The 15,061-nt window shown below is 42.8% G+C and overlaps 1 protein-coding gene across 5 annotated transcripts in view; it reads right to left on the minus strand.

Annotated features, from left to right (window-relative positions):
- CADPS (calcium dependent secretion activator) overlaps positions 1 to 15,061 on the minus strand; it is a 245,143-nt gene that overhangs the window by 45,553 nt on the left and 184,529 nt on the right. For 3 of the 5 annotated variants that reach the window (XM_059715928.1, XM_059715927.1, XM_059715929.1), the window contains 4 exons: positions 13,072 to 13,228; positions 11,894 to 12,035; positions 4,300 to 4,446; positions 159 to 314 (listed from right to left, as the gene is read on the minus strand). In XM_059715928.1, coding sequence (XP_059571911.1) covers positions 159 to 314; positions 4,300 to 4,446; positions 11,894 to 12,035; positions 13,072 to 13,228 — 602 coding nt within the window. The remainder of the gene's footprint in view (positions 1 to 158; positions 315 to 4,299; positions 4,447 to 11,893; positions 12,036 to 13,071; positions 13,229 to 15,061) is intronic. The other 2 variants (XM_059715930.1, XM_059715931.1) reach the window with 1 other exon arrangement.

Raw genomic sequence — 15,061 nt, forward strand, 5'->3', positions numbered from 1 at the left:
CAAAGCTCATGCCTCTCTGAACAGCCAAGGTTAAGATGAAAGGTAAAGCAAAGACTGATATTTCCCAAACACTGACAGAAGAAGCAATGCCCCTTCTAGAAGGCCTCTCAGCCCAGCTGCTTCGCTATACTTCTCAACACGAGACACTTTAGACTTACCTCTTGACACAAGATTCAATCATGTCACTTGCCATGAGCTTCAGACGCTGCTCGAGATGTTTTCCAAATTCTTCCTCGGGCCAGTGTAAATCCCGAATGAAGGTCTGTAGGGCATCAAGTTTCCAAAACAGATCTTCAGAGGTTCCTGACCCATTGCTGGCAGGATAAAGTGGAAACAGAAGTCATAACCTGCACCAAGCTTTTAGACACCTGATGTGGAGACCTTTCTTGGACAAAGACTAGGGTATGCAGTTGTTTAATACACAGAACAATATCAGACAATCTCCACCATCAGGGTTTTGAGTTTTACCATACATTTGCCTAATCTACCTTGCTGTTACAACCCACAAATCTTTCCAGGCCAGATGATAAGACAAAGTTATGAATTACACGTATTAGCTGGAAAAAGGGTGTATGGTAAAAATCAGCCTTAATTAATACTCACATGAATTTATGTGATTATTCAGAATTAAGGCTAGAATTTGTTGTTGAAAATCCTTGATTGATAATAACTACAGTACAGGAATGTATGCAGTTATTAAGATATAGGGCGTTTTTTTTTCCACCCAAGGTTTCCAGGTAAAGGACAGTGCTAACAAGTGGTGAGCGAGGACACGCTTTATCTCTTGAACAGCTGGAAAAAAATCATGGTAAGTCAATTGAACTAAGAACACTGGACATCTTATATTGAAGAGTTTTGGTTAGGTTGACTATTCCACCTCTTCAAGAATCAACCTCTTCCAAAGGCATCTCCAGGCCAACAGATTTGAGCAGTTTTTGGTTTTGTTTTTTTTTTGTTTTTTTGATTTGTTGCCATGCCTTTGGTCTTTCGGAAGTGCATGTTTTCGGAAGTGCATGTTCTCTTACCCACTCCTCTGTCCAGACAGGACCCTTTGGTCTTGTGGTGTGCGGCTACTTTGGTTCTTTCCAAGTATAATTACATCTCAAACCTCCACTTACAGGATAAAACACAGGCCTTGATTGTGTTTGGCTTGCGCAGAGAAATTTCTGTGTCTGTAACCCTTTTCTCTCTCACTCTTTTTTCATGACATTTACCACGGGAAATTCAAGAGCTTTAACCTCCTCCTCGCATACCACTAATGCTAACACAGTAATTTATAAGATGTTTAACACACCATGCATTACCACTTCTGCTGACATCATCTATAGAAACAGATGAGGGAGGGTGTTTCTATTGTGACAGATGCCAGCTGCATTGAGTTAATGCTACAGAGGAAATTATAGCTAATGCATACATGGCTACCGCAAGGTGAAAACCATACTCCCAACATGCTAGAGGGGTCCTAGGGGGGGTCCTGTGCTAACAAAGGTAACCATTTAAAGAATGAGTCAGCTCAGGATTGGGAAGAGATGTATCTGATGCTAAGGGAAAGGTAAGATTGAAACATGTCCTTAATAATGAACGGTGGGTGGGTCAAAGGGAATTGCGGAAATGAAAAGATACAGAATCAGGCATTTCCTTAAATGGCGTCTTTAACCAAAAAGCTACTTTGTGCAACAGCCCTGACAGTTGCCCTGTCTGCACATTTAGTTTCTTCTGTTTCAAACTTAGGCTTGGGAATGAATAAACTTGTTTTAGTTCCATCCCAATTTTGGAACCGCATGAATTCATGTTCCAAATAATTAAATACGCATGAATGCGAGAATTGGTATTTGCTACAGCAACATTAAGACATCCATCTGGTTTTGAAATTTAAAAAAATATATATTCTTGGGATTTTTTTTTTCCTTCTGAACAGCTCGTTATTAGGTTTTCATGCGAGAAATTTTTTTTTTTAATGTTTATTACCAAGAAGAACTGTTAATTCTTCGTGCAATAGCACTGAAATTACTTTGATCCCATAGCAGCTCACAAAATGCCTTTCACACCCAAGCTTTGATTTGATAAAAAAGATGACTGTCCACTTTACTGTCATGTCTTGATTCTTATCTTTTCAGAAGCAGTATCACAGAGCATGCACAGAGGGGGAAAAACTTTCAAGTACTTTTTACAGACACTGCCTAATCTAACCTTCAATACAGCCATCTTAGCATGAATATGAGTTGGATTTCTTTGAAACAGAATTAACAGCATTCATATTTCCAAGTATTTTAATTTTTTATTTTATTTTTTTTAAAGAATAAGATTGCATTTCCTTTACTGCCAGTTCATTGGCTTTACTTTCCAATATGGTACCTTTAGGATAGTGGAAGTCTGGTGGATTCCAGGTGTAGATGTAATTTAAGTCTCTGGCTCATTGCCACCCTTGCGATCCCAAAAAGTCTATGTTTGTTCATTTGAGGCGTTCAGTCTTTGGATAAAATGCCAATTTGTTCTTCCAAAATTAAAGTTCCCAACATTAAAAGGCATGTTGAGTCTGCCAGAAGGATCAGGACATGGTATCGATGGAGCAGACCGCAGACTGCATCGAGTCCTGGTTCCCCAGGCCACGTTCAGACTGCCTCTCTGCAAAGGGGTTTTCCTCGCCTTGCCTCTCTCTCCCCAGGGATCCCAAACACTTCTGCCTGCACCCTGGGAATTTGGCCCCGAGTCCAGCCAAGCATTCACTGAAGGCACTGGAGAAAGGGAATAGCCTCATTGACTTCCTGTGCTCAAAGTTACACTGTGTTTTTAGCCCGTGATGCAGGGAAGAACATAATGCAGTGTTCAAACCCAAGTCTGTTCAGTAAATGCCATGTTAAACATAACCTGCGGGAGGGATGCTTCCATGAGTTAGTGCTCTGTGGGGCTGGGGCCTTATGCCTGTCCTCCTTTTCACCTTTTAAGAGGGAAGAAATGGCAGAGGCAGGAGGAAGAGGAAGGAAGAAACCTGCGGGGGTGGAAAGTGAAGCGATAGGGGAGGAAGAGGGAGGAGCAGGGAAAGACAAGCGTCATTTTTGTTGAAACGAAATGGTCCCACGAGGTGCTGCACTAAAACTCTCCTCTGGAGCAGAACAATTTATAGGGAACAGATGGGAGGGTTGGAACAAAGGACACTGAGCCATGGAGTAAATATGCTGGCTGCGGGCTGGTGGAAGGGCGATTTGGGAAAGTGGACACTCACGAAGGCACAAGGCATTGCAGGCTGCCCAGTTGTGAAGGGACAGCCGCTCCTGGCTGGATGAGACCAACCTGCTCCTGCAGCATCCTGATCACACGTCCGCCCTTTACGCTCATGCTCTCACTGCTTATGCAGATAAGTGTCCTTGGAAGGGCTTCCCCAACACGGGGGGATAAAGCTCCTTGACCTTTGGGTACCAGCCCCCGGCACTGCTCAGAGACCCACTGCATTACAGCAGGTGCATGGCATAGGCATGGTTTTATAGTGCCTCCTAAATCTAGATCTTCTAATAAAATATAATCACCCTGACCATGAGCTCTAATTCCTCTTCCAATATGGTACCTGTATGACAGTAGGACGCATCCCATGTCTTGGGACACGCCAAAGGTGCGAGGCAGAGGAATGGGAAAGGCTAGCTTTTACACACTAATGACTTGGGCTTAGGGTTTGATTTCCTAAGTCGGATTCAAAGCCTTCCACTAAAAATTGTTTTTCCACCTGTCAGACATTTAAATATTCAGACGGTGACAGCTAGTTACAGAATTCAATTACTATCTGGGGCTTCCCACAAAATGAGTGAGAATCTTTATGTATAAGCACCTGTGATGACAATGCTGTGCAGAATTACAAGGAAAACAAACCATCAGAGGCAATGAGGAACTTGCAAAGAAGTAAGATTCACTTTTAGATCTACATCTGGTCCACAGAAATTGGTCAGCTAGCACTGAAGTTGTTTCATCTCTTTTGGAAAAACTTTCTCCTGAGATACGCCATCTTCCAGGATGCATTTTGCAATTTATACTCCAACAGGACTATATCCCACTGTGGAGAACTAGTTTGCAAAGCGAGACATTTGCTCAAATTTCCAGTGGGTGCAAAACAAATCCTCAATATTGATAAAAAACTCACAACGTACATGCCAGAAATACAGAAGGGTTGCCTCATTCAGAGAAACGTCTAATTATCTGTCTGTGTCACTCTTTTGAAGTTCTATATATAATGCACAGAAATAAATAATACATATCCATGCCAAGATTACTTCAAATTTAAATTAGATCTAATGTGAACTGAATACACACTCAGAATCATATATAGCAGCCATCCATGACGGTGCAGAAAAGCTAGGCATTTGTGGGATGCCTAGTGGGATGTTAACTGGTAGGTTTGGAACTTTAGGGAGATTCACATTGGGTAGATTCACATTGGGCAGATTACTTGTTAAACTCCTGTGGAAGAAACAGACAGAAAGAAAAAAATACCATAACAGTGACAATGCAGATGTAGCAGAAGCATGTGACACTCATAAACAAATCTGCAAAGTTCACGGCAAGACAACAGTCAAAAAACTAAAGCAAAACATTTCAGAAAGAAGCATGAGCATGGAAGGCTTAAGTGTTTTGGGGGGTTTGTTGTTTTTGTTTGTTTGCAGTCTGCAATAAAAAAGCAAGTTACTTAAAAAACCAACAAAAGAAGAAAAATCACAAAGTAGCAAATTAACGGACCGCTCAAACACCCACACAGAAGGATTTACGGATCCTGCTACGGTTTCAGAGCACAGAAAGCAGCTCCGAATTTAAAAATGTGTCCCGTGAGCAAGCAAACCTCAAGCTCGAGATTATTTAGAGGATAGAGATAGGGAAGGGCTACGCTCGACAGTCCACTGGGAAAGGTTTTGCCTCAAAACCAGGATTCAAATGGCTAAGGGTGAATTCCTGGCTCTAATGAAGTTGACAATTGGGCCACTGAATTCAATTCACCCTGAATATGAGACGCTCTCCCTCGACTGCCCTTTTTCCAAACAGTCAAGAAATGCTTTAATCTGGAGGAGCAGAACTGTGTCCCACCACGTGAAGACTAAGATGCCAGGTGTACAGTTGGACTCCTGCATGCAGATCCCTGGGCCTGTTGGAAACGGGGCTCCACATCATTGACCCCAGGGCTTACTTGAGTGCATCTGATTCCAGCGGTCATAAATGAGGAGGACAGTATCGCGTGCGCTCCCAGGCCCCGAGAGCTAAGTGCAATTGTAGTGTGACACACGCAGACCTGGGCACAAAACCCAAAGAATAAGCACAAGTTTTGTGCATGAACGCCCTCATTGCAAAGAGGGCCGTGAGATGAGCACGGGAGTTGTAGCTGGGCACGATGCCTTTAATGGCATTCTCAGACGCTCAAGTATGACATGAAAAATAACTTTGTAAAAGTGGTTTAGTGTATCAAATACAAGGCAATTTAATGTGATATATTTTCCAGAAGAAATAACACTGCATGCCAGTGATTTGCAAAATACCCATAAATATTTGGTTGTGCTGCAGGTCCCTGAGCTGTTAACATAGGTCTGGCTGTATTCTACAGAGCATCTCAAAAAGTCCAATTACATGGCATTTTACATGTAAAATAAAAACTTGTGCCTCACTTTGGCACCTGGGAGATGTAAAATTTGAGCGGCTGACTCCTGGGGCCACCTGATGAATGGGGGAGAAGCCAGTGGTGGGGAGTATCTCCTTTCTGTGCAGCACATAAGGGCATCAACCAAGAAAGTTTTGTACAACCTCATTCCAGAGGCAAGTCCAGATGTCTTGACTGAATTTTTATTGGGTCCTTATTCCCACCCAGAGTTTGTCTGAGTAAAGACTCATTAAAAGCTGAATCAGGACCCCAGGGTTTAGTGCTTGTTCCTGCCTGTTGGAGCTAGCAGAAGCTTTGCTGCCGAGAGGCAGGTTTGGGCAGTTAATCTTCTGGCTGCACAAAGTGAATGCCTATCACGGTTGTACTAAAACGCTCTACCTTGGAAGGTCTCTTCCACTCCCTCGATTGCTGTTGAATTTTATGCAGCATTATCTGCAATCCTGGAAAGCGACGGAACCCTACAAACTTCTCGTCCCCGGGAATATCGCGACAGCAATTTTCTACAGTTGTACGTACATTTCTGGATTGCATTTCTCACTGTAAGTCTTACTGCATCAGGAAACAACGAAGTACCGTTGTGCCCACAGGGCTGGGTATACAATTGCTAACATGGTAGAATACCTGCCCTGAATCTCTGCAGTTCTGTTGGCAACCAATGTTTTGAGCCATTGATTACGTGGCTAATAGGCACTCATGACTTCGGATCTCCATTCTGAGCTTCTGAATAAAGTCCCACCTTTCAGAGCAAAATACAGAGCGAACTGCTTTGATTTACTTCCATTTCCGGTTGCTTGATGGATTTGACTTCAGTTCCTGCTATCTGCTTGTTCTCTTTATGAACCAGGAAATATATATCAGAGCTTTCTCATGCAACCAACTCATGCACTGTTCCCACTCAGACATGAACACGCCTCGTAAAGTGAATATGATTGTCAAAAGAAACGCATGCTTCATAATGGTTGAGAGATTGTTAAATCTTTGGAAATGGTAAGGCCATGTAGTTAAAAAGTGATATTAAGTAAATTAAAACTAGCAAGAGATGGACAACATATACATGTATAAAGAAAAGCCACTTAAAGAGATTAGCCAGATGGTAAGTACATTAATCAGAGGACCTTTGTTTTTAATACTAAATATTCAAGAACTTACTGAAAACGCACTTATGAAAACACTGTATTAAGTCAATGGCAACTGTCTAGAGTGAACACTGCATAGTATTCATATATAAAGGGTTTTTTTTGTTTTTTTACAAATCAGGATTTTGCTGATGCTTTGTGCACATTGCAAGGAAAAGCTACAGCTCATCTTCCGATGGCAAAATAAGGTAGAGTGTTATCTTAACACAGAGAGCCTGATTTGGGAAATACCTGCCATCCTACTCTGCATCCGTAGCTTTGCCGGTTCAGCTGATCTCAGTGACCTGTCTCATTACCTGACTTGCGGCTGGAGTCAGGTGGGCAGACTTGCAAATGACTTCAGTATTATCAACAGATAGATGTGCCTTTATTTACTTGGCCTGCAAAATTACAGGCCCAGAAGGGGAGGTGGCTTTCTAAAAACCGAGCCCGTGGCTCTTTAATACCAGAGACTGAATAATGCCCCATCCAGCAGTCTGATGCACTTAAATTTTCAGTGCTTCAGAGTGACAGACGGTTGACGCTAGGAGGATTAAATTGCATGACTGGGGCCTGTACATTTGGTAAGGATATGTCCTCGCCAAATAGACAGTTTGTGCTGTATTGTTGTGACTTGCTCACCTTTGGATCTATTTTCCACATTTGGACTGATTTAAATAGTATCTTTCCACTCTCCAGTTATAAAAATCTCGAGTGCCAGTAGCTCATGGCATTAAGATCATGTATCCTGGAATAATATATATTCAAAGAACACTTCCTCTATTGTAACATTAACTGTAGAAAACAAGTAAAGATGCATAAGAAGCTACCTAATAAATGCCAGGTGATGCCATTAGCTTTAATCTGAAAGTTGGGCAGACAACTCTGGAGGTTTCATTGGGTTATCTTGCCTACAGACATGTTGGTGCATAAATGCCCAGTTCCCACAAGTTCCTCGATCCACTGGTCAGCCTGCCTGCCTGCTTACTCTAGAAGTTATGTTTTATTAGCATAAATGCTGGCCCATATCTACTTGGATAAATGCTAGTAATTCAAGTGGCAGTCTTTTCTATAAAATCTTCAGTATAGCAGACTGGGTAGAAGGGTGACATGCTAAACATGCTCTGACTGTGGCTTGGTGTTTGGCACGGTTTCCACATTTAGCTACCCCAGGATCTTTTTCCTAACAGGATTTTTTTTTCCTTTCTGGACAATGTCACCACTTCCGTCTGATTGCCTGGTAGAGCCACAGCATTTGACTAGCCACACTTTATGTTAAAGATCCATTTATAAATAGCTTGAAAAGGACTCATGGATGATTAAAAGATGTTAAAGACTGGAGTACTATGGGTTACAGATGGTTACAGGCATGTAAGTAGTAAGTGTTATGGAGAGCTTTAGGCTATGAGAGTACCTAGCTCTTCTCTGGAATATTTTTCATCAGCAAATCTTGAAGCCCTTTATAAAGGAGGTCCGATACCATTATCCCCATTTTACAGGTGGAGAAATTGAGGCATTTAAGGGTTGAACTGACTGGTCTGCAGGGAACCGGTAGGCCTGTAGTAGAGCTGGCAATCAAGTTTGCATCTCTTGAGTTCCAGTTCACTGCTCTACCCACTGCATCACACTGCCTCCTTAAGATGATTAGCCCCGGTATACAAACGGGGAAGGAGGCAGAGACACAAAGTGAGGAGCGACCTGTAACAAGCTGTGGCGAGCAATGGACAATTTATTAAAACCTCGATGAGCCATTTATGAAAAGACAGACTACTTACAAATGTAGCCTTACTACAAAGTGTGACCATTTGCATATTAATACTAAAAACCCAATCAAATTTGACTTTGACAAGAACCACGGGGACTGACCTCCTTGTGCTAGAATATAACGGCACATAAAATGTTGCAGAAGATCCTTTTTTGTGTGTGTACGTGTCCCAGAAAAGATTTGCATAATTTTTCAAGCCAACCAACTGAAAAGGACATCAGTGGTCACTGAATTAACCTTGCATTCTGCTCGTGCGGAGCTCAGCTGCCGAGTGCAATTGCATGTATGTGTTTAGGTGTCGGGTGGCTGCAAAGTATTTCAAAACGCCCCGAGTCGCGAAGCTAGCGCGCAGAAATAACGGCATGTTCCCCCCCCCTCCCCTCATGTGACTGCGTGCACTCCGCCAGCTTGGGAACAGATCTAATTTATGCACCCAATGCTTCGGAAAATAGCGAGTTGGGACTGGTGTTTCACTTCGCTTCGTTTTCTCCGCACGTATCTGCCCATACCTACCAGCTGCACTGGTTATAGGGCAAGGACCCCCGGCTTATACATTCTGCAGCTAGGCAGAGCTTGTACAAAACAGGCAGATCACATGGCCTGCCGAAGCAAACGGTATGGATTTTTTTTTCCTTCAATGTTTTCAGTATTTAAGGGAATCGATCTTACTGTTTGTGCGATTTCTATACCCAACTAGTAGCAGCATAAGGTACACAGTCTCTAGCAATGAAAATAGAAAAATGACATGCGTGTATGCTGCCATCTGGTCAGGTTATGGAGGACCACATTTTTCAGCCCTGATTGCAAGCACGAGCATAGAGAAACCCTTTGAAAAGCCTCTATGCTACAGAATACTTTGTTGGCTGTCATGAGGTAATGAGATTTCATTCTCACAATTCAGCATAGAGATCGGCAGGATTGCAGTCAGCTCAACTGCGTTGATGTGTATTCTGGTTGACTTTGGCAGGCCAAGTGGGAAGCCTTCCTTCAAAGCAGAGTCAAGCTGCATAAAATTCTCCAAGGGCAAAGGTACACGATGGTTGCAGCCGTGTCATTTCCCTTATAGCTACCTGGCAGTAATGGGTGGTAGTAAAACAGAGGAGGGTGATGTCGGTGTCCTTTGCATCGCTGCAGTATTTGAAAGCTATTTCTTTAACTTTTTCTTAGGAGTAAGCTTGTAAACAGTATCGTGCTCTCCTCTGGTAAATCTGAATTTGTGGTTACTGAGCAATGCAAACCTGCAAAATGGGACAAAGAGCCTAAAGAATTCACTAGACGGTTTGAATGCATGGGGGAGAGAGGGGATACACAAAGCTGAGGGAAGAGCAAGCAAAATACATGGGTTTGACCTGTACTTATCACAGGCTTACTGGGGATCAGGGGAAGAATGGCATGCCGCCTGCCGTGAGACTGAAGACAAATTCCAGGATTGGGGTTCCCAATTGCACTTTACGTACTGGGTACTGACGTGCACATGCGTTTGCTGCCTTCAGCTGGGTCACATTGCATAGAGGTGACATTTTGCACTCTGTGTGTGTATGTTTGCAGGTGTGTGTGCACATGTGTGTGGCTGTGCATATGAAGAATAAAGTATCGGTAATTAAAACCATATTCAAGTGCGTGCTTTCCCATGGGGGAATGTAACATGCCTGGGAGAATTATCCACTCTTTTTCAAAGCAACGCTTTTGAGTGCCCCAGGTCACGCTGTAAGATAACTACAATTAAGCAAAGAAACACTTACAACTGTACGATATACGGTGTTCACTGACCACAGCTGCTTGAAGCACAACACCATGGGATGATGGATAAAGGACCTTTTCAGAACAACCCAAGATGCATTGCAAATGACCCCCTTAACATGGCAGAAACTCTCTATAGTAATTGTGAAAGCGCCTCTTCCATTTCTCCAAGAAAGTGACAGTGTTTTGAAATCCAAACTTTTGCTATAAGAAAACATGTACTTAAAATAAAGCTATAATTGAATTTAAATGAGCTAAAACCAAGATGATTTACTGATTTGAATATATTTTAGTCTCTGGCTTAGAACAAACACATAAAGAATGAATCATTTATCAACTGCATGGTTAACACATCGTTTGACATTACTGCACCAAATGTGTAACAGGTGGCTATTACTTAAGCTGTTATGCATTATTAAAGTGAGGATCACTCTCACATGCAGTCCTACCTGCTGAATGACTACGGGGGGTGTAAGGTGGCATTTTCCTACTCAGGAGAGCTACTTCTTGTGTGTTTTCTGAGCCACACGTGCTCATTTTACAACTGAAATGTTAGGGTTTTTTCAATCTCATTAGCCTGCAAAGCCAAGAGAGCAAACGGACGGTGAGCCGGGTTCTGAATTAACCTTGCATTTTTATGTATGATCAATATAGTGGATAATTGCTAAATGTTACAAAGTAACTCTTCAGAGTAGCACACTTAACCATTGGCTACACTAGACACTTTCCAGACTGCGTAAGGCTAGTCTTGCTCCATTTCTTTATTTTATTTGTATTAATGTGTTTCCTGTATAGTATCCAACTGAGCCTTTTTGGAACGAGCACTGGGAGCAGTAATACCACTATAAATTATGCATGGCTTTAACTAACTTTATATTTCATAAGCACTAGGCTGAGCTGGGGCTTTGCGTCTCAGTTCACCCAATCCAGAGTTTTAAACCATCACTTCTACGAGATTACGGTCACTCTTTTCTCCTGCTTTCTGTACTCGTTTTTGCTTGGAAGTACTTTTCTCTAGCACACTGTGTTTCCCTTCAGGGACGGTGCCTTCAGGATCTTTCCAGCATGGTTTCAGAGCATCTCCTCCTAAAAGCCCTTAGCTCTAAAGCAGCATCTTATGCTGGAGCCCTTCACAGCTTGCATGAAAAAAAAAGATCAATCCAGGGATCAGCTGCGGTGCTGAAGCAGCGAAGCATATCTCTGCACTATCGCTTCACAGGGTGGGTGGAAAAAAAGACAACAGCGGCCCACCCGAGGTACAGAGCCGGACTGAACACAGTAAAGCAAGGTTTTCGTTCTGAAAAGAAGCTATTTGCCTTTAAGAGCAACATTGGAAAAGGCCTTTTAGAGCAGGGTCGTAAGATCTAAAAAGCCAAGCAAGATGAGAGGATTTCACATTTTTCGTATTTCCATTTTTCAAAGCAAAACGTTCCACTTCAATCAGCATTGCATTAGAAAAGCACATATTGTTTCTTTCGTAAACCTTGAAAACCCTTAAGGAATTAGGCCTTGCATTTTTAGCACGGCGCTAAAAAACAGAAGGCATTTTCCGAATCTCCAATCTAGTATTTACTAATTCATCTCTGTACGAATCTCCATCCATTTGCACCCAAATTCCGATTGTATCAAAGGAGGTTTCCTTACTTTACTGGCTCCCATGATTCCCGCTCAAAGCCCCTGTGAATTGATTGTGCAATTGAGGACTCCATCAGATCGACATATCTAACAACAAGTGGAGCAAACAGGTCTTGAAGGTGTTTGTGGAATTTTCCATTGCACAAATTATCTAGAATAGATAAATAAAAGTATAGTAAGAAACTACGGTTGGGTAACGGACCACGAAGAGTGGCATTTTATTACACAATAAATACGCTGGCTAACAGGAAGGAAGTAACTGGAGTTTCCCCTAGGAATACTTGACCATCACCATCCAGGATAAAGACAGCAGAAATCGTTTCTTATTTGGAGCAAACAAACAGCGAACCTTCTCCGTTAGTGCCTGATTTATAGACAGCAAATAGGTGGCTGGCTCCTGTTAACAAAACGACTATAAACAGAACAGCGTGGCACGCATCACTCCCTGGGCAGACTGGGGGACTACTTTTACACTCAAAATCGTTTTTCTCGGAGGAGGGTCCCAGGACTCATTATGCATGTCTTCAGAAATGAAAAGGGTTTTTAAGGAGGGGTTTCCAACAGGAAAGTCTTTTGTAAGACAGGGGCCTAATGGATCAACGTGGGAAGGATGAGACGGGCAGACTATGGCGTGGGATTGTCACAGACGCAGCAGGGCCAAACGCTGCTGCTATTGAAGTGAATGGGAATTTCATTGTCGCGCCTTCTAACCCTGGCAATATCCTCCTGCGTTTCCCCTTTGTACAAGGCAATGTCAAATCATCCGTTAGCAATTCCTTTCCTTCCCATCCACCTGTCTGGGGGCAGGGACTGCAGCTGACTTCGTATTGCCACACGCACATGATGCACATATATAGCACAGTAGAAATGCTTAATGAAAATAACAGAAAGTGCCCAACTCTGTGAACAATGTGCTCCTCACCACAGGACCTTATAGAAGTCCCACTCCTGGTCTTCTACCTGGGCATTTGGTTTTAGTAAAGAGGATTGGTCTCTGGTCATGTTGAAAAGCACCACTTCCCCGCCCCCCCTCTAAAGCAATTGCAATATTAAGTTAATAAAAGGCTATTGGTTTTGAAGTCCCACCCATATCAGTTTTCTGTACAGCATGGAAAGGCTAGAAACATTATCAATAACCCAGCAGATTTTACCCTATTGAAAGAAATGGTCAAAATACAAATACATACAGTCACTACGGAGGAAATCATTTAGAAGCTGAAATAGTGGAAAGCTGTCCCACGTGTCTGGGGGTTGCACCTCTAAGGCAGCATCCATATCCACTGCAAACAGTGACAGGAAGGTTTCCGCGTGTTCAACCATTAAGTCTGACCACCAAGCAAAGGCCTTTAAATTTGGTAGAAAAAGAAATAACAAAGAAAAGCATTAGTTCTTTTAAACCACAGCAAACGATATGAGGCCAGATAGCTTAGAAGCAAATGTGCATCCCCACGGAAAACTAGCTTTATTGTAAAGAGAACAGTCCTTTAAAATGTGAGCTACTGCATATACAGTGCAAATCACATAAATGATGCACCTACTCTTTATATTCAGGAATGCCTTGTCGCGGATATTTTTCCGAACTGCACTGCAGAGTAAGCAGTTGAACCAAAGCAAAGAAGGGGTGTCTGTTCAGTTTACAATAACTCACTAAATCCATCTTTAATCATGCTATTTACCAGAGAGGTCTACCAGCTCTTATTCTAAAGTATAGGAATTTGGGAGTTTCTTCACTGTGTTTGTGGGTTTTCTGCTATGTTTTTTCAACAGTTTTCAAAATTGATTTGGGCTTGCTATTACCATTCATCTTGAAAATGCTTAGAAGCCTATGATTGCAGAGTCTGTCCTAAAATGTCTCTGGATCTCAGTTAGAAATATTCCAAGCACCACCAGTAACAATTAAGACAGCACCTTTCATTTTACAGGGTTAGATATAAAGCTATTTAAATACATTAGTATAATTTAGGGCCACTTCCTATGAAATCAGTTTTAGAGCTGTTACATAGACCTGGCAGGAGATCAGGATAAAAGCCTCCAAATCAAGCCAGGATTTTTCCATTTGCTGGAGTATTACATATAACACGTGAAAACCAAAAAATATCAGTGAAGTAACTCATTCTCATGCACATGGGTCCTTAAAGTCCACTGTACAGGTTTTCTGAAGTGACATTCACATCACACATGGCTTAGATGTGAATGTGTTTCAAATGCATGCATGCGTGTTTAGTAATCATTTCTGGCTGGGAACATGCAGAATGAGCAGTGTTGTCAATAGGACCGTGTGCAGTAATTTGGGGGTGAGAGGAAACTACTCTGAGATTTAACAACTTTCTCTACCAAGCACTATCCAGGACTTTCCACGCAAAGGAAACCTACAACATAGGCACCAGACTCAAAAGATGGAAGAAAGATGACTTTAAAGACAACTTGGCAATCCGGAAGGTATACTTGGGTCGCTTGAAAGGATGAAAAGAAGATACTGGCAGACATGATCAGGCAGAATGGACTTCATCTTTATTTTGCTTGGCAATCAATGAGAGCAGCACTACTTCTCTTCACTTCTCCTTTTGAGAAGGTTGCAGAAAATTAACGACAACCCCCATTAGAGGGACGGGGGCTGCTTTGTCACACAGACAATCACACTCCACAGCAGTGTGCCCGGCTGTGGCACAATCCCTTTCCAGGTCTATCTCCCCCATACCCAGCTGCCAGGTATGCATGCATAAAGGAGATACCCGTGTGGCAGGAGTGTGGTATGCATGTGTGTGTGTGGCATGAAGGTGCTCTGTAATTATATTAAAATAAATAACACTATATCAACCCTGCCCTGGCCTATAACTCTGTGCGCTGGCCTAAGGGAACGTGTTCCTTGCAGAGCAGTTTTCTTCCCCTCCTGCTCTAGCGAGCGGGAAGGGATGGGAGGTGAGGAGTGGGCCCTCATGCAGCCACTGCTATGCAATGCTGGCGAGGGTCCTGATTTAGGGTGCAGTTGCGCTGCCTCTTGACTTGGTCCAGGGATGATACCGAAGTGTGTTGATGCTTAGTCAGGAAACAAATCCAACTGTGCCGTCACCTCCCCAAAAAGCTGCTTGCTTGGACACAGGTGGGCTGCCGGAGGGGCAGCCACCACGTTCGGTGCCCCGGGCAGAGACGCGGTCGAACATCCGGGTGCCAGAGAGC

The sequence above is a fragment of the Alligator mississippiensis genome, chromosome 12 (genome assembly GCF_030867095.1).
Source record: "Alligator mississippiensis isolate rAllMis1 chromosome 12, rAllMis1, whole genome shotgun sequence".
NCBI classification, from domain to species: Eukaryota; Metazoa; Chordata; order Crocodylia; family Alligatoridae; genus Alligator; species Alligator mississippiensis.